The sequence below is a fragment of the Mixophyes fleayi genome, chromosome 9 (genome assembly GCF_038048845.1).
Source record: "Mixophyes fleayi isolate aMixFle1 chromosome 9, aMixFle1.hap1, whole genome shotgun sequence".
NCBI lineage: Eukaryota > Metazoa > Chordata > Amphibia > Anura > Limnodynastidae > Mixophyes > Mixophyes fleayi.
The window spans coordinates 89,936,759-89,958,400 of record NC_134410.1 but is presented as its reverse complement, the minus strand read 5'-3'; the positions used below and the strand labels follow the sequence as shown (position 1 = coordinate 89,958,400).

General features: G+C 43.4%; 1 protein-coding gene across 7 annotated transcripts in view; it reads left to right on the top strand.

The window, feature by feature from the left end:
- LOC142100822 (diacylglycerol kinase eta-like) overlaps positions 1-21,642 on the top strand; it is a 481,771-nt gene that overhangs the window by 281,177 nt on the left and 178,952 nt on the right. For all 7 annotated transcript variants that reach the window (XM_075184666.1, XM_075184664.1, XM_075184663.1 and 4 more), the window contains one exon: positions 6,650-6,756. In XM_075184666.1, the coding sequence (XP_075040767.1) occupies positions 6,650-6,756 (107 nt within the window). The remainder of the gene's footprint in view (positions 1-6,649; positions 6,757-21,642) is intronic.

Sequence of the window (21,642 nt, the reverse complement as noted above, 5' to 3'; positions counted from 1 at the left end):
ACTTATTCTCGGAACTACACCATTTCCGTAAGGGTCTGCTTTTACTCGGGGGTGACTTTAACACTGTTATGTCCCCCCTCTTAGACAGATCAGCATCTAGGCACACTTCCCTCCCATCTTCACATACAAAACACCTGCAGAAACAAGTGACTGAGGCCGGCCTATTTGATATTTGGCGAGCGCTATATCCCTCTTCAAGGGACTACACATTCTACTCCTTTCCCCACCAAACCTATTCCCGGATCGACATGTTTATGGGCTGCTCAAACATCTTCCAACATATAACTAGGGCTGATATAGTCCCCAATACGTGGTCCGACCACTCTATATTATCATTAACGGTTGACCTTTTTCAGAACCCTCGGGGCAGAACCTCCTGGAAACTGAACGAGACTCTTCTTAAACTCCCCGGGTTTAAAGATCTCATATCTGATTCTATCACGAAATACTTTGAGATCAATTCAGATCCAGAGATTCAGACCTCCACTATTTGGGAAGCCCACAAGGCAGTCATTCGGGGGGACATCATTCAGTTTGCCTCCCGCAGGAAAAAAGAACGTAACGCAACGCTTGATAAACTCACTCTTCAACTTAAAAATCTAGAAACAACACACAAGGAATCCAACTCCCACTTAGTTTTGAAAGAAATCCAAAAGACTAGAGGCGAAATTCAATCAATTCTCGCAGAGAGAACAGAACGCCAGCTTAGATGGCTTAATCAAACATTTTTTGAAAAAGGCAACAAGGCCGATTCTCTTCTGGCTAGGAGACTGAGAGCCAAACGTGGCTCCCAAATAATCAATTCTATTAGAAACAAAAAAGGGGACTTATCTTATGATCCTAGGACCATAAATGAAACATTCCACAAATATTATGAAAATCTATATAACCTTCAAAAAGACCAAACCTCATTTAAAGCCCCTCCTCAAGCCATCAATACCTACTTAGATAATTGTTCTCTTCCTTCCCTATCCTCCCGCCAGGCTTCTACTCTTAACGAGGTTATCTCCAGTGAAGAAGTAATCCTTGCACTAAAGTCACAGAAGAACTCTAAAGCCCCCGGCCCTGATGGCTTTATGATGCTTTATTATAAAACATTCTCCAAAGAACTAGTCCCTCATTTGACACATTTGTTTAATTCCATTATGTCGGGGGGTAAATTCCATTTGGAATCCACGCGCTCCACTATAGTGGTGATTCCTAAACCTAACAAGGACCCGACCTGTTGCCCCAGCTACCGCCCCATTTCACTAATCAACTCTGACGTTAAACTTTTTGCCAAAATCCTGGCAAATCGTTTAAATGCCTATTTGCCAACACTGGTCTTCCCAGACCAAGTAGGTTTTATCCCCACCAGGCAGGCTTTAGACAACACTAGACGTACTATAGACATCATCGCCCACATAAACCAGAACAAGATCCCGTCAGTGGTTGTGGCATTAGACGCCGAAAAGGCCTTTGACAGACTCTCGTGGCCCTTCATGTTTAGCACGTTAAGTCATTTCGGTTTAAACGGGGCCTTTCTCTCAGCCATCCAGGCCCTATATCACCGCCCCACCTCATCGGTATTGACCAATGGGCTCCTATCTCAGGCTTTTTAGACTTCCGCTCTTTGAGCGCTACTATCATGCAGTTAACCTCAGTCACATCATTTCCTGGCAGTCTGCTCCGGGGGTCAAGAGATGGGTCGATCTAGAGAACGCACATACAACAGATCACAATCTGAATTCGCTCCCCTGGCTCCTTAGAGCTCAAAGGCCGGCCTCAGTGTACTCGCACCCCTCCATACAGTTCACACTCAATCTATGGGACAAGCTCCATAGAAAGTGGGAGCTCACCTCATTTCCTTTCCCTCTTACCCCACTGTGGCATCACCCGGATTTTCCAGCAGGAAATATGCGGTCGTTCTCGCGCCCCTGGCAAATGGCTGGTATCACTCAGTTTACTCACATTATGTGAGATTTTGCTCCCCGCACTTTCCCAGATCTAAGAGAAAAAAAGGGCCTTCCTTCGTCCTTACATTTTGCTTACACTCAAATCCGAAGCTTTATCCAATCACTTTGCAGATCTTCCAAGCTACGTACCCTTACTCCTTTTGAGAGGAGCTGTGTGTATAGGCCAGGAGATTCAGGATTAATATCACTGATATATCATAATTTCCTGGAACCAAAATCTGACACTGCGGAATCGTTTGAGATGGCATGGCTTCGGGATACTGGCAGAGATCTGGATCAGAAGGGATGGTCCCGGCTACGGGTGAGAATCTCCAAAATCTCCATTAATACCTCAATACGAGAAAACACATTTAAAGTATACACAAGATGGTATCTAGTGCCTTCAAAGCTCCACATAATATATCCGGGTACTTCTGACTCATGCTGGAGAGGGTGTGGGGAGGTGGGCTCATTCTACCACATCTGGTGGACATGCCCCAGAGTTTCAAATTTGTGGTCCCAGGTGGCCGACCTAATGACAAGAATCTTAGAGGTTGAGATTTCACCTGACCCAATGGTTATGCTGTTATGCTCCCGGGTCGAAGGCTTAACCAAGCAGGCAGATAGACTTGTTCAACACATTTGTGCAGCTACTCGCCTACAGATAGCGAAGGAATGGAAGTCCCTTCATCCACCCAGCCTCCAAAGTGTAATCTCTCGTGTGTGGTACATGGCTTCCATGGAATACATCACCAGCCTTCTCCACGACAAAATTATAAATTTCAAAAAGGTATGGAATTTCTGGTATTCTTTTCATCAAGCAAACATGCCCGCTACTTAAAAGGTTGTTTCTTCAGAAGCTCTTACTAGGTCCGGTTGTTGCCTGGGCAACAACCGGGACGCAGGGGAGCTTCTGGCGCCGCGCTCGGCCAGCTGTCAAACAGCCGGGCGCGTGCGCATAGGGGGGAATTTGAGTCAGCCATGCAAGGCTGTTGTGGATCAGTCAATCAGGGCTGATTAGGGAGTTAGGTTACCGCTAGCACTCTGTTGTTTCCATTTGCTGCAGGATCTGCATTTTTATTATGCTGCAGCTGAGGACACATTCTGGACTGTGTCCTGATTGGCCATCAGTACTATTTAAGGCAGTGAGGACTTAGCCTCACTGCCGGTTATAGCGTTCTGTCCTCAGTCCTGCTGCCTGCTTGTACTATCCGTTTAGGTTCCTGCTACCTTAGATTTGACCACCCGTGTTTGACCCCTGCTTGTTATTGGACCTGTGACCCTTCTCTTCTGACCTTGACCTTTTGCCTGGAGTTCGGATTTTGCTTCTCTGCCTGTGAGTTTGACCCTTCGCTTGCCCTTGGATATTGCATCTGTGCCTGTGACCTTTGGACCTTGGATTTCTCTTATATACAGTCCACCAATCACTCCACTTCTGGGAAACTCCTTTAAGTCTGTATACGCTACTCGACCCTCGGTCGGCCCGCAGCCCAGTCTGTCCCCACCACTAGGGGCTCCAGCGAACACCTGGCCTTCTGAGTAGTTCCCGAGTTTCACTGTACTGACTTGGGAGTTCCTAACATACAGCACTGGGGTCATGAGTTCAATTCCCAACCATGGCCTTATCTGTGAGGAGTTTGTATGTTCTCCTCGTATTTGCGTGGGTTTCCTCCGGGTGCTCCGATTTCCTCCCACACTCCAAAAATATACTAGTAAGTTAATTGGCTGTGTGTATGTTAGGGAATTTTAGACTGTAAGCCAAATGGGGCAGGGACTGATGTGAGTTCTCTGTACAGCGCTGCGGAATTAGTGGCGCTATATAAATAAATGGTGATGATGATGATGATGATATAACAGGTAAAATATGGCTAGGTGCAATTTAGCAGACTGGTCACAAGATGGCAGTGGAGATACATAAACTAGTTATATCAAGCTATGTTGGAAAACATAATATAAGTCTGTGCTCCATGTAGGAATGCCTGTCAAGCTTTTTACAATAGAGGCCAGTAATTGATATGGATAGGAGCTGGAATCTTTGAAAAGGCAGATAATCATCAGGATGAGCTGAATGTTTCATCAGTGGTCTTGATAGCCAGAGAGTAATCCTTATTCTTGTAAGGTCTAGCAATCATTTTTCCAACTGAATATGTTGTGCAGCATCTTTCTTGTGACGTCCGTGTGTATAATGACACTGGGCTCCAGGATGAATAGTGTGGATACTCGTCCTCACTCCAGTGACAGGGGCAGAGATTTTCCCAGTCAGTCTAATGCCAGCGAGGTGCTTTGGAGTTTTCTTCTTTCAGACTCTTGTTGCTGAATTTTTGGGTTGGTGCCTCTCCAACTCTACAGAAGACTTCCCAGCAATTGTAATGTTAGGCTGGGTAGCTCAAAATAGTTCCAGACTGATTCCTGACTGCTCTACCCACCTGTATTGTGGGTTGTTAATCTGCTAGCACCCAGGTAGCACCAAGAAGCTGCTGGCGATGAAGTCCAGCCCCTGTCTGGTTTCTTCCTCTCTGCCGTTCAGATTATGTAGTCTGTATAATCTAGTCATCTAGACTACTTTCTTTGGTGCTCCCAACTAGATGGTGTACTTAGGTCCCAGGGGTTCCCAATATGTGTAGATTAACAAGTTTAGCTGGAGCTCTGCAATGCTGTGTCTGCTTTCAATGACTGCTAAGCCACGTTTCCTGTAAAAGTGATTTCACCATCACCAGAGGAACCCCAGTCATACTAATATACCGGATTTGTACTGAAATGTACAGTTTAAACATGTTATTTACTAATTTGTTTTAGAAATGTAACAGTAAAATAGTGCACTACTGGTTGTTATTTCATTAGCATACCCTCATTCCATTTCAGAAACTTATTATAACCACTACATTGAAGATTACATTACAATCCATCATTATAAGAAGACACCACAATATGAGGGAAATCAAAATAAGACAATTACCTTTGTTTTGGAAAGTATGCAGTATTCCATTAGTCATTAGTTTAATAAAACTTAATATACTACACTATCTTGATTTTTATTTTAATGTTTCAGACAAGTTCCTGGCTGGTTTAGAACTTTACAAGAGCAGCAACAGCATTCCAACTATCATTTCAATTTTTGTAGATAAATTTTGTCTTTGCGATAATAGAGGTCCTTCTCTGAACCATTTAACTTAAAGTCCAAAATAAAATTAAGGTAAGAGGTCTTATCTATTTACATTTTCGGTCTCCCCCTGTCAATGTCCACCTTCAAAAATACCATAACAATCACTGATAGTGTAATGGACCCATGCTCCGATCCAACCATCAGAGTGGTCAGTATGGACCTTGCAACATCTACCCAGAAGATGTGTCAGGATGTGCCTTTTGTTTCTGCACAGGTTGCAGACTTTATCTTCTGCACAGTCTTTTGTAGGATAGCCTGGCTGACCACAATTATTGCATTGGGCTACCTACTCTTCTTTACATGAATCATTTGTGTGGCTAAAATTACAACACTATCTGCAATAAATTGGCATGACTGGATAGAAGATATATCCTCGGCTCCTGCTGATAACTGTACTCAACAGGGGTGAATCTAGACTCTGTATCCCTCTGAATCTCTGTTTAGCTTTACAAAGACATTCCTTTTCCTGTTTGTGTTTATGTGATCCTGTTTGTGTTTATGTGAAAATCAAACTTAGGTATATTTTTTTAGGAAGGGGACGATGTAGCATCAATCGGGTTGTAAAGATGAACAGCAAAAAATATATCTTCATTGGTATAAAGCAGAACTAATTCTAGGCCACTGCGTCTGTTGTAGTACGTCTTGGTCTTCAGAGGGTTGTAGATGTTCAGGCAGCATCCAGAGTGGTGAAGGTGATGTTGTGTACACTCCCATTTATTCCTGGTTTTGAAAGCTCAAGATGTCATTTCACTTTATCTGAAGGATACCAAATAGGAGCTCATGGGTGACACGGTACAAATTTCTCTAAAGTCCTCCTCCACTTCGACATGTTTGGTATTTCACATGCAGGTTTCAACAGATCTATAGCAAAACCCAGTAGCTTTGCTCCCGGCATCTGCAAGAGAAAAAATTAAATTCTTAAGGCCTAAAGGTGATGGCCATTTGCCTTTGAGATAAGCACCTCCCCCAATAGTAGTATTGCTCTGAAGACTGCGAGCCTGAGTCATTAAGGTACGTAAGGCAAAAAAAAGGAGTAAATGTTCTCCGGGACAAACCATGTTACAATGCAAAGGGTGCAAATTAGTTTATAATTTTGCACATAAGTTAAATACTGGCTGCTTTTTCATGTAGCACACAAATACTTGATAGCTTTGTTTTTAAACTGAAATTTAAAGTTGATCTAGGACATGTCCTACCCCAACTTTAAATCTCTATCCACATTTTAAATTTACATCCCCCTCCAATGCAACATGGTTTTGCCAAGGTGCAAAGTTACTCCTTTTTTATGCTTTGCTCTCCTCAATGACTCAGGCCCTGCAAGTCTGCAAGGAAAAGTTAAGGTTAGGGTGAGGTGGGTTAAAAGTAAACAAAAGCCATCTACTGAAAAAAAAATGAAAGGAATAGTCTTCTTAAAATAGAATGTTATTACATTATATTTTATATGCATCCACTGCAAGTCCTATACCATTTAAGCATTTGCAAGTTACAGTATTTGAAATGATGGTCTAGCAAAATGATAAATCTCAGTGATTGTATATTTTCTTTTTTCTAGTTTGCAAGTTCAAAGCTCATAAACGTTGTGCAGTGAGAGCCACAAATAATTGCAAATGGACCACTCTAGCTTCTGTGGCAAATTACATAATAGAGGATGAAGATGGGGTAAGTGCAAGAAACCATGCCTTGTTATGCAGCCTTCTTTCATATTTTTGTTAGCAAAAAATGTGGCCTAGTGTACAATCCAGGCAAAAAGGCTCCCAATACAAAGATTCTCAAAAATGGTAAATTACACTGCTAATATTAAAATAAGAATTGTGCATCTCCACTGAATATAATGGGCCTGATGCATCTTTGACGGAAATCCACTTGCGTGCCCTATTTTGTGTGAAATAGCTCTACACATGCTCAGAAATGGATCTTATCCAAGTGAATGCAATTGCATGCAATTCATGTCTGATCGCAAATCACAGTTATGACAGCCTACGACTTAAGAGGCGGAACGGGAGAGGGAAGGGCCGGATGAACTTAGAGATATATAATAAAAAATAAAAAAAAACATTTTTTGTAATATATGTAATTGAAAAGATAATACATTTCAAGTTAAGAATATATGAATATATATATATATATATATATATATATATATATATATATATATATATATATATATATATATATGCGGTGAAAATTAAACGGCCACATATGTATACATTGGTCTTTGGTGGTTGTTAAATATTAAATGATTCCATACATTCTGGACACACTGAATCATTGCATTTTCCGCAAATGTAGCGAGGGTGTCTGGTACGGTTTTTGTCATGCCATCATGGAGGATTTTAAGATTTTTTGGGGGGGAAATAGTCTGACTCCTTCCAATTTTATTTCAGGTACAACCCTGTGGCAACTTTTTGCGCTTCTTTGGTGGTGTTTCCACATTAGATGTAATAGGCCTTCCCCTTTTTTGGTGTTTTCATCTGTTTGAATTATTGTTGCTGCAAATCCCGCTTTGAATTCTAGTAAACTCATGTTTGATTTCTCGCTATTTTTGAAAAGGATCCATGTGGTTATTATGGAAACATTAAGAAAATGGAAGGCAATCCTATGGTAAAATGTTTGATAAGTGATTGAATCAGGGTAGTGAGCAATCATCCTAACACACATATCTACTCACCCCCTAAACTTGTTGTATTGGTTGACAGCAAACAGTCTTATTACTTGGCAGAGCTGGATTTAGACCTCATGGGGCCCTAGGCAACAAATTGGCTTGCCCCCCCCCCCCCCTCCCTGAAACAATCCATAGCACTATTTTTTCTAGCATAGCATATACCCCTATCGTTAAGTAGAAAGGTAAGCTATGTGCCGCCGCACATCACACTGCTCCTCCTGCATCACACCATCACACTGTGGCCCCTCATTACTGTCACTCTCATCACAATGTGCCCTCCTTTATCATTACACTACATTACACTGTGGTCTCAGCAGATAAAGAATAATGACCATGGACCCCATATTTTGTCAAAGGATCTAGCAGAATTTTGAATTATGCTGGTCATATACTCCATACGATGAATATTAAGCTCAGTGGTCAAAGTTGAAATTTAGAAGTGGCGGTATGAAAAATGTAATGGGAATGTAAACAAGTGAATGGAATTTTATTATTTTACAATGAAGGCAGTATGAGAAGTAGCGGTATGGCATACTACCATATACACCCCACTTCCACCACTGCTTACCTTTCAATTCACACAAATTGTACTTTATCTTTAACTAAATTTAGGTATTAATCATAATATGTCAAGAAAACTGCAGTTCAGAGTTAGGAAGCCCAGTAATGAAAAAACAGCAGTCTCTTATCACTACCACGTCATAGACCGCCCGCCACTACAGTTACTGACTGCAGCCCTCTACCTACAGAAACATGAAAAATTGCTGGAAAGTAATAATCATGTTAATATGTCAGTCTTCTGCATGAATCCCATAGTGCAACATTTAAACAAGTCAGACCTCCTCATAATATAAATCCCACCAGATTCAGGATAGTTGGCAGACTGTGCTGTTCTCTCCTACCGGTTCTCGTCACTTTCATCACTTGTGGCTGCTATGTCTTTAGATCAGTTGCTGCTTGTCTGGATCCTGGAATGTTGGAGACCCTATTTGGAAAAAAAATGGGTACATGAAATTTAGTGAACTCCAACCAGCCCCAGTGTTAAATCAATATAGCAACCACAATTTATAAGTAAGCCTACCTCCAACCAAAACATTAAATTAATAGTGTTATCATTTAAAAAATAAACCTATTTCCCTCCCACAAACAGCCCCTCACACACACATAATATAAATACACTGGCCCCTCACACACACACACACACACACACAATACACACACACAGTGGCGCCTCACACACACATAATACACACAGACAGTGGCGCCTCACACACATAATACACCCAGACAGTGGCCCCTCACACACACACACACACACACATACTACACACAGACAGTGGCGCCTCACACACACACACACACACACACACATAATACACACAGACAGTGGCCTCTCACACACACACACACACACACACGCATAATACACACAGACAGTGGCCCCTCACACACACACATAATAGACACAGACATTGGCCCCACACACACACATAATACACACAGACAGTGGCCCCTCACACACACACATAATACACACAGACAGTGGCCCCTCACACACACGCACACACATAATACACACAGACAGTGGCCCCTCACACACACATAATACACACAGACAGTGGTCCCTCACACACACATAATACACACAGACAGTGGCCCCTCACACACACATAATACACACAGACAGTGGCCCCTCACACACACATAATACACAGACATTGGCCCCTCACACACACATAATACACAAAGACAATGGCCCCTCACACACACACATAATACACCCAGACAGTGGCTACTCACACACACATAATATACACAGACATTGGCCCCACACACACACATAATACACACAGACAGTGACCCCTCACACACACACATAATACACACAGACAGTGGCCCCTCACACACACGCACACACATAATACACACAGACAGTGGCCCCTCTCACACACATAATACACACAGACAGTGGTCCCTCACACACACATAATACACACAGACAATGGCCCCTCACACACACATAATACACACAGACAATGGCCCCTCACACACACATAATACACACAGACAATGGCCCCTCACACACATAATACACACAGACAATGGCCCCTCACACACACATAATACACACAGACAATGGCCCCTCACACACACATAATACACACAGACAATGGCCTCTCACACACACATAATACACACAGACAATGGCCCCTCACACACACATAATACACACACAGACAATGGCCCCTCACACACACATAAAACACACACAGACAATGGCCCCTCACACACACATAATACACACACACACACACACACACACTAATAATATACTACCCTACCCCTCCCCCAACTTACCTTTTTCCATCCAGGAGCTGTGCAGTCTTCATCCCCTTCACACATGGGACGGCACCTGTCATGTGGTGCACGTCCCGCATGAAACACAGCAGGCCACACACAGGAGGGAGGGAGGAGACCAGCCAACACACTAGCCCTCCCCTATCTCATGGCACCCGTCCCCCGATTTTTTTTATTTTTATTTTTACATTTTCTCTTGTCCCCCCCACATGGGCCCCCGAGAGCCTTTAGGCCCTAGGCAGGTGCCTAGGTTGACTAGCGGTAAATCCGGCCCTGTTATTTGGGCATACTCCTTTCATTTTCTGTCATATCAGCAGACGACGTCTAGCATGACGAAAAGTTTCCTTAACTATATGTTTGAAAATATTATCGGTAAATATCTGAATGAAGTAGGAATATGGGGTTCTACAGCAATCGTTATCCTTTTGGCACCTAAGAATATTGGCACATTGCCAGTAAAATAGTTGTCCTTGCCAGAATACCACAAAATTTGACGTATTGGTTGGATTGAAGAGATTGCTATAGCTGTAGTGGAGTCCTCACTGTTGGAGTAGCTTTCTAAAATGTGGGCTGGTTTTCATAGATGAATATAACAAATTCTGTCATCTGGATCACAGGACTCTTCAGCTATGGTTTCGCTGGTATGGCCAACTTCATCAAAATCAAATTTATCTGCTATTTCAATGTCTTCAATATCAGAATCTAGAGAATTCTCGAAAGCTTCCATAATTTCTACATCACTGAGAAAATTTCAGCGTCTCCACATTCTGAGAATGTCATGTATATAATTATAAAGAGCGGTGGTGTCACACGCCGGCACCGCGGACGACCACTGGCGTTATTACCTTACTCCTGTAAGCGGTGATTCCAGTAATCTGATGACACCCTTGGATACGTCCAGCATCTAGCCTACTGCTCTGCGCATGTGTAAACGTAACTCCCCTCTCTTCTGACCTTCTACTCGTTCCTCATTGGCCCTCGTTCATCATTGGAGCACTATTTAAACCTCCTACTTCCTCCTGTCCATAGCCTGTTCTTCGAGTTCATTCACTCGCTGCAAGGACCTGGCTCCCTTTGGTCTACCTGCACCTCCTGTTACTCCAGTGTGGCTGCTACCTCTCACGATCTCTCCTGCTGCTGCTCTGAGTTACCATCATCAGGTCAGCTACAGTTCTACACCTCCATTGCTTCTATTGAACTGCCGCTATTCCAGTGACTCTCCTGCCGTTGCTCTGAGTTACCATCATCAGGTCAGCTATAGTTCTACATCCCTATTGCCTCTATTGAACTGCCGTTGTTCCAGTAACTCTCCTGCCGCTGCTCTGAGTTACCATCATCGGGTCAGCTATAGTTCTACACCTCCATTGCTTCTATTGAACTGCCGCTGTTCCAGTGACTCTCCTGCCGTTGCTCTGAGTTACCATCATCAGGTCAGCTATAGTTCTACATCCCTATTGCCTCTATTGAACTGCTCTTGTTCCAGTGACTCTCCTGCCGCAGCTCTGAGTTACCATCATCGGATCAGCTATAGTTCTACTCTTCCATTGCTTCTATTGAACTGCCGCTGTTTCAGTGACTCTCCAGCTGTTGCTCTGAGTTACCATCATCAGGTCATCTTTAGTTCTACATCTCCATTGCTCCTCTTGAGCTGCCGTCATCTCTCCTCTGCATCTGGCTCCACCTAGCAATCTGCCAGCACTCATCCAGGGGATCGCGACCTGTGGGATAGGGGCAGCTAAGTCCATACCCACTTGCGGGTGTCCCAGGCGAACACCACCTACCCGTTAGACTCCACAGCCCTGAAGGAGCAGTATTATCTGGTAGATACAAGGGATCCACTATATATCCTCGGGTTTCGTGACAAGTGGGAGCACACAAAAGCAAGAATTAGGGATGGACATCGAGCTCCTTTCTAGCTGCTGCTCTCTGCCTCAGACAAGATTGGCTAGACAACAGAGCACATTGATAGCTCTGATTGGCTTTCAATTTCTCATAGAACCAATTAGAGCACAGCTTTACCCCTGCAGCAACAGCCAGCTACAGAATCACAAACAGACCTGTCACAGTCCCACATCCAGTCACTGTGTGCAGCACATCAGCTGCAGCAGTCAGTCACTGGTGGTGGGGTCGGTGTTGTCCTGTCCTGCTCCACCTCTTCCAGTGAGTCACCACTCTGCGACCCGATCCCACCCCAGTCCCATCACCAGCTGCCTGTACTGCAGGGGTATTGCGCATACGCAAACAGGGTTTTTTCGCACATGCGCAAATCATATTCAGACTTTTTTCCATCAAATTCTTTTAATGCAATGGTTAGTTACCATCACATCAAAAGTTTCAATGCATCATTTGATGGTTGACTTCCAATGTCCATCCCTAGCAAGAATCCGGGAGAAGTAGAGACTCGCACCACAGAGTGTGAGTGATGTCATCAATAGACTTTGGCAGCCAACTGGCACAAAAAATACATATAGAATATACACTGACATAAAAATACTCACGAGTGCTAAATGTACACAGATGTAGACATTTACTATTTACATGGAATTAAATAGACACAATACAATAAACCCAAAGATGAATACAATCACAATACCTAAACATATCTAGGGGTAAATGTACCAAGGTCCGATTTTGACAGCGTGTTAAAATCGCGGCAAATTTTAGTAAAAAAAACTGAAATGTATCAAGCTGCGATTTTGACACTGATCTTTAAAATCGCTGGTCATCTCTGGCGATTTACTGCGATGTAAACACTCTTGTGTTTAGCTAACTCTCCTGTGTTGTAGCAGCGAGTTGTAAACACATCACTGTTACACTGCCCTGTCATACAGCTGCCGGAGCTCCGGCAGCTGTAAAAATGGTGAAGAATAGATGAAAGTTTAAAAAAAAAAGCGTGGGGTCCCCCCTCTATTCCTGCTTAACCCTAGTGCTGCCTGACTACTGCTGGTTCCATGAAAATCGGGGAAAAATTTTGCGTGGGGTCCCCCAATTTTCACTTTACCAGCACTAGGCAAACCAGCCAGGGTTGGCGGCACTATAGCAGTGGGACACGCTGCAGGGGTTCCCCTGCCATAATGACTAACCAACCCTAGACTGTTCAGGCCTGGGCTGGATTCCCTAGGGAGTGGGGTCCACTGAAAAAAACGAGTGGGCCCCCCCTAGAGACCCCCAGCCCAGTGCTGATAGCACTAGGGCTCTTCCTACTACCCCTGGGCTGTGGGTAGTAGGGTAATACCAGCAATAAAGAGTTAAAATAACAAACTGACGCCATTTTGTTTTGTGGAACTACAAGTCCCAGCCAGCCAGGCTGCCCAAAATAGTGTGGCAATGCTGCTGCTTGTATAACTACAAGCACCAGCATACCCACGGCAGCCAGGGCATGTTGGCACTTGGAGAACCACAAGTGCCAACATGCCCTGATATCCATGGCTGGCTGGGACCTGTAGTTCCACAAAAAAAAGTTTAAAAAACCACAACACCCTCATTTCAACCACTAAAATTTTATAAAAATAAAAAACCCACAATAAACACAGTAACCACCCTCATTTACACCATATATACTTATTAAAAATAATAAAACCCCTAATACTCACCGATGAAGTCTTCTTTCTGTCATTAAAGTCCCAAAACAATTTGTAATTCCAAATGTCCGGCTTGCCCCAGTCCTAAAGTATTTATACCATTCAAATGTCCAGGCTTGTAAAAGTCCAAAAATAAATTGTACATCCAAATGTCCAGGCTTGTAAAAGTCCAAAAATAAATTGTACATCCAAATGTCCAGGCTTGCCCCAGTCCCACAGCTTGAAAAATGTCTTCTTGGCTTCACCCAGGAGGGGCCCCTTGTTGATAGTAGTCTTCTTTGCTTCGGCCAGGGGGGCCCCATATTTGTACATCCCGACACTTTAGTGTTGATTGAAGAAAAATAAAAAATACAGCAGCCGGCGCAAACACCTCCTACCTAGTAGGAGGTCAGCTCCGCAATGAACTTACGTTCATTGCGCAAGGTCTATGTACTGTATTATGTGATTTTCCCACGCTGTTGGGGAAATCACCTAATACTGTAAATAGAGCTTATGCAATGAACGTACGTTCATTGCGTAGCGGAGTTCCTACTAGCTAGGACCTCTGCGCAATGAGCGTTGCACACGCGCAATGAACTACGCTCATTGCGCAGAGGTCCTAGCGTGTTTGAAATCAAACTCTCCTGAGTTTGCTTACTCGCACCTTTATACATTTGAGACTTGTATAGCTGCAATGGCAAACAGTCGGGAGTTTGATCTCTGGCAATTTTGCAAATAGCGATTTTGACAGAAGCACAACTCTGGCGATTTTGCATGAAATCTCAGCTTCATACATCTGCGAGTTTCAACTCTCACGATAAAATCGCTGGATTTGCAAAATCGGACCTTGATACATTTATCCCCTAGAGTATGTTCTTGTTTTTTATTGCACAAAAATTTTATTTTATTATGTTTAAAAATTATACTACTTTAAATTGTTTTTGAATATTTGTGAATGTGTCCCAATCGAATGCACAGAAATTGTAAATGTGTTGTTTGTAAATATTTTAATATTCATTATAATAAACAATTTAGTTTTAAATATATATTCAAACTTCAAAAAAATTTGCAATTAAAAATAACCATTATTTGTAAATAAAAGTAAATGTTCAAATATGTGCCAATATCCCTGTAGAGATTAATGTAAAAAAAAGAAAGAAAGAAAAACATATTCTTATTAATGATTACAGTATTATGAGTCGATAATTTTGTTTATAATAAAAATTTCTTTTGCATGCGTTCTGATGGGACTTTATAATGCTCATTGTGCAGTCTGTTTTGTTACAACAAATAACGTTTAGGCGAGTATACTTGTAACCAAATTCAAATGGAAACATATCTTGAGATCAGGTTGGGTTTGAATATGGACACACGTGCGTTCAAGTTCCGTGCTCGTTTTTTGCAAAGCAACTTACGTAAAGGTTGCGTTCGAAGTTGAATAAGGCCCTATATGATTTAGCTATCAATTTTCCAGAATAAAATACAACACCAGGATATTTTACAGTCTCTTCACTGTCCAGCATATAAAGCAGCCACATTGAACATATAACAGAGCTTTCATCAGTGTTCAACAAGTATTACAACCCCCTTGAAGTATATGATAGTTTCCAATTGTTAAGCATATAATATAGTCCCATGAAGTAGCATAAAATACAGTCTTCCAATGATCTAACCTGATGTGACAAACATGTAGCATAGACCCCAATTGTGCAGTGTATTTCATAGCCCTTGATACAGGACAGCACAATCCAGGTCACCCATCAACCATTTCCTATATATTGGATGATATTCACTGTCGTCATGATCATCATCATCATCAAAATCATCATCATTTATTTATATAGCGCTAACATATTCCGTAGCGCTTTACAATTGGGGACAAAAACAGTAAACTAATAAACAAACTGGATAAAAAGACAAAGAGGTGAGAAGGCCCTGCTCACAAGCTTACAATCTATGGGACAATGGGAGTTTGATACATGAGGCTAAGTCTACATTTTGCATTTCGGTCCAGGCAGACTGCAAAGGTAAAAGTGACTCATAAGCTAAATGATTCTGTCACACAACAATGTTGGTCAGGGGGTAGTTGTCCTGTGTGAAATTGTGTAACGGATGATAATAGGGTAATGTAGTGAGGTTAAGAGGGTGGCTGAGGAATATTATAAGCTTGTCTGAAGAGATGGGTTTTCAGAGAATGCTTGAAAGTTTGTAGACCAGAGGAGAGTCTTATTGTGCGTGGGAGAGAGTTCCATAGAGTGGGTGCAGCCCGAAAAAAGTCCTGTAACCGAGAATGGGAGGATGTAATGAGGGTGGATGAGAGACGCAGATCTTGTGCAGAACTGAGTTGCCGAGTTGGGAGATATTTTGAGACAAGAGAGATGTATGTTGGTGCAGCTTTGTTGATGGCCTTGTAGGTTAGTAAAAGTATTTTATTTTGGATTCTGTAGAAAACAGGCAACCAGTGTAGAGACATACAGAGTAATTCAGCAGAGGAATAACGAATTGCAAGGAAAATCAATTTTGCCGCTGCGTGCAAAATAGATTGCAGGGTTTTAAGTCTGTTTTGGGGAAGATCAGTAAGGAGGGAATTGCAATAGTCAATGCTGGAAATGATAAGTGCATGAATTAAGGTTTTTGCAGTGTCTTGTGTGAGATATGTGCGAATTCTGGAAATGTTTTTTAGATGTATATAACATGATTTAGATATAGAGTCAATGTGGGGAACAAAGGATAGGTGCGAGTCGAGGATTACACCTAGGCAGCGAGCTTATGGGGTGGGATTTTTGGTCATGCTATCCAGAGCCGGATTTACACCTCATGGGGCCCTAGGCAAGATATTGGTTTGGCCCCCCCTTCACACACACAGTGGCCCCTCACACACACACAGTGGCCCCTCACACACACATAATACACACACACAGTGGCCCCTCACACACACACACAATACACACACACAGTGGCTACTCACACACACACATAATACATGCAGCAGTGGCCCCTCACACACACACATAATACACACACACAGTGGCCCCTCACACACACACACACACACATAATACATGCACGCAGTGGCCCCTCACATACACACACATAATACACGCACGCAGTGTCCCCTCACACATAATGCACGCACACAGTGGCCCCTCTCACACACACACACACACACATAATACACGCACGCAGTGGCTCCTCACGCACACATAATACACGCACACAGTGGCCCCTTACACACACACACTTAATACACGCACGCAGTGGCCCCTCACATGCACACACAATACACGCACGCAGTGGCCCCTCACACACACATAATACACAGACACAGTGGCCCCTCACACACACACACACATAATACACGCACAGTGGCCCCTCACACACACACACACACACATAATACACGGACACAGTGGTCCCTCACACACACACAATACACGCACACAGTGGCCCCTCACACACACAATACATGCACGCAGTGGCCCCTCACACACACATAATACACACACTATTAATATACTACCCCACCCCTCCCCCAACTTACCTTTTTCCATCTAGGAGCTGTGGAGTCTTCATCCCCTTCACACATGGGACGGCACCTGTCATGTGGTGCACGTCCCATGTGACACACAGCAGGCCACACAGAGGAGGGAGGGAGGAGACCAGCCACCACACTAGCCCCTCCCCTGACTCGCGGCACCCGACCCCCCCTCCCCCGACTCGTGCGGGGAGCGCGAGTCGGGGGAGGGGCCAAAATTTTTTACTTTTTTAAAAAAATTGTTCCTGACCCCTTCAGCTGGGCCCCCGAGAGCCGCTAGGGCCTAGGCAGGTGCCTAGGTTGCCTAGCGGTAAACCGACTCTGATACTATCGACAGAAATAGATATGTCAGGTATGCTCTTGTTGGTGGGTGGAAATATTATTAACACTGTTTTAGAAAGATTGAGTTTGAGTTGGCGAGAGGACACTGTATGGCTGCACCTACTTTGTCAACACAGTGGTCCCAGTGTAATGGACATATTTTCCAAAATGTTTTCAAATATAGCTTACTTGAATAAAAAAACTTCCTAAACCTCTCTTTAGCATCTTAATAATAATAAAAAAGTCTTCTTTGCTGATTCCTCCTAGTTAAAATGGAAAATAAATATGTTTCTTCTTTTTTTTAAACTCTTTATTTTGAAGAGGAAACAACAGGAAAAATACATCAAAACGTTTGACATAAAAATATTAGTATTCAAGATGTCTGCTCTATGTTTTATACTTTTATATAGGTGGGGAATGGGGGTGAGGGGAGGGGGAAAGAGAAAGGAGGGATGGGAGGTAGAAAGGCACAAGTACTGTTAATAATATTGCTAATAAGTAAATAAGCGAACTTGGAACATTGCTAGGTAAAGCTAAGCCACACGGTTACATTGGCTACCAAAAAGAAAACTAGCATACAAACATTACTCACCAGCAGCGCGCCGTATCCAGCCCGGGGGGATCCGGAGGCGGCCCAAGAGCTATATTCCATCTGCAGGAGGGGGAGCCATACTGGATAGGCAGCTACGGCTTTCTAGTAAATACCACGGGGCCCACACCCTATCGAAATTATATGATTTATCATGAAGGTAACACGTTATACTCTCCATGCTTGCGACATGTCCTATGTAGGACCGTAACTCCTGCATAGAGGGAGCCCTAGGGTCTTTCCAATGTTTTGCTATTAGGGATTTAGCAGCTGCAAAGATATGGGAGATAAGCTTATTAGAAGGCGCGCTCTCATCAGGTATAGGGCGAGAGAGAAGGAATGACCAGGGGTCCTTATTTATCTGTTGTTTTGACAGAGAGTTTATAAGTGTAAGAACCATGTTCCAAAAGGGAACTATGCGAGGGCAGGTCCACCATACATGTAGCATCGTACCTCTCTGGCCACATTCCCACCAGCAGCTCGGAGTGGCCGTGGGAAACATTTGAGACAACTTATCAGGAGTATAGTACCACCTATAGTACACTTTGTAGGCTGTTTCCTTAATTAATGTAGATATCGAGCTCCTGGCAATCCCTTCCCTGATCTCCTCCCAGCATGAGTCATCTGGAGGAGGTCCTAGGTCATTTTCCCATTCCCGCTCATGTCGGCCTGGAGTATCGAAAGTATAGACTATGAGCCAATTATAGATCTGGGAGATCATCCCTTTAGTGAGAGGGGACTGTAGACATATATACTCAAAGGAGGTCAGGGCCCGGAGAACCTCCTAGGGAGGCAAAGACATGGCGAAGTGTCGGACCTGGAAGCGGACGAAACGGTTCAAAACTATGATGAAGTTCCGACATAGAAGCCCAAGTTTGATTGACTGCCAGGTCCGAAACCACCCAAATTCCCGCCCTTATCCAATGTTTAAATTGCTGTGTTGAATTGCCAGGAGGGAAGTGTGGGTTGCCCCAAAGAGGAGTCAGAGGTAAGATAGGGGAGGACAATATATATTTGACTCGGCATGAGTCCCAAAGGGACAAACAGAATTTAAGAGATTGAAGAGAGGAGGCCACTGGTGGTCTATCTATATTAGCCAAGCCTCAGAGTGATGCCATAGAGGGGGTCCCAACATAGTGGGTCTCCAGGTCCACCCATGCTATGGACTGGTAAGAGGCATAGGTTACCGCCACCTGGGTCAGATGGGATGCCAAATAATAAAATTTAATATCTGGAAAACCCCTGCCTCCTCGAGCCCTGAGCTTTTTGAGCACTGCTATCGAGATTCTAGGGGGCTTACCACGCCATATAAACTTTAGGAAGGAGGAATGCAAATCTCTAAACACAGAGTCGGGAACCCTCACCGGAAGAGTCTGAAAAAGATATAGAAGTTTAGGGACCAAGTTCATCTTAATAGCGATATTCCTCCCCAGCCACAATATGATATAGCTCTTCCAAGTCTCCAAGTCCTGTTTGATTTTTGACAGAAGTGGGGGGGGAGTTTTCCTGATACAATCTATCATAGGTCGAGGTGATATAAAATCCAAGATATTTGATCTTATTTGCCTGCCATCGTAGTGCAAAATTAGTCTATAAACTGGTCCAGAGCCCGATTTAGACCTCATGGGGCCCTAGGCAAGATATTCGTTCCCCCCCCCCCTCCCTGAAACAATCCATAGCACTATATTTTTTTAGCATAGCATATACCCCTATCGTTAAGTAGAAAGGTAAGCTATGTGCCGCCGCACATCACACTGCTCCTCCTGCATCACACCATCACACTATCCCACTGTGGCCCCTCATTACTGTCCCTCTCATCACACTGTGCCCTCCTTTATCATTACACTACATCACACTGTGGTCTCAGCAGTTAAAGAATAATGACCATGGACCCCATATTTTGTCAAAGGAACTAGCAGAATTTTGAATTATGCTGGTCATATACTCCATACGATGAATATTAAGCTCAGTGGTCGAAGTGTAAATTTAGAAGTCGCGGTATGAAAAATGTAATGGGAATGTAAACAAGTGAATGGAATTTTATTATTTTACAATGAAGGCTGTATGAGAAGTAGCGGTATAGCCTACTACCATATACACCCAACTTCCACCACTGCTTACCTTTCAATTCACACAAATTGTACTTTATCTTTAACTAAATTTAGGTATTAATCATAATATGTCAAGAAAACTGCAGTTCAGGGTTAGCAAGCCCAGTAATGAAAAAACAGCAGTCTCCTATCACTACCACGTCATAGACCGTCCGCCACTACAGTTACTGACTGCAGCCCTCTACCTACAGAAACATGAAAAAGTGCTGGAAAGTAATGAACATGTTAATATGTCAGTCTTCTGCATGAATCCCATAGTGCAACATTTAAACAAGTCAGACCTCCTCATAATATAAATCCCACCAGATTCAGGATAGTTGGCAGACTGGGCTGCTCTCTCCTACTGGTTCTCGTCACTTTCATCACTTGTGGCTGCTGTGTCTTTAGATCAGTTTCTGCTTGTCTGGATCCTGGAATGTTGGAGACCCTATTTGGAAAAAAAATGGGTACATAAAATTTAGTGAACTCCAACCAGCCCCAGTGTTAAATCAATATAGCATCCACAATTTATAAGTAAGCCTACCTCCAACCAAAACATTAAATTAATAGTGTTATCATTTAGAAAATAAACCTATTTCCCTCCCACAAACAGCCCCTCACACACACATAATATAAATACACTGGCCCCTCACACACACACACACACAATACACACACACAGTGGCGCCTCACACACACATAATACACACACAGTGGCTCCTCACACACACAAAATACACCCAGACAGTGGCGCCTCACACACACACACATAATACACACACACAGTGGCTCCTCACACACACACACACACACACACACACACACACACACATAATACACACAGACAGTGGCCTCTCACACATACACACATAATACACACAGACAGTGGCCCCTCACACACATTCACATAATAAACACAGACAGTGGCCCCTCACACACACACATTATGGACACAGACATTGACCCCACACACACACATAATACACACAGACAGTGGCCCCTCACACACACACATAATACACACAGACAGTGGCCCCTCACACACACACACATAATGGACACAGACATTGGCCCCACACACACACATAATACACACAGGCAGTGGCCCCTCACACACACACATAATACACACAGACAGTGGCCCCTCACACACATACACATAATAAACACAGACAGTGGCCCCTCACACACACACACATAATGGACACAGACATTGACCCCACACACACACATAATACACAAAGAAAGTGGTCTCTCACACACACACATAATACACACAGACAGTGGCCCCTCACATACACACATAATAGACACAGACATTGGCCCCACACACACACATAATACACACAGGCAGTGGCCCCTCACACACACACACATAATACACACAGACAGTGGCCCCTCACACACACATAATACACACAGACAGTGGC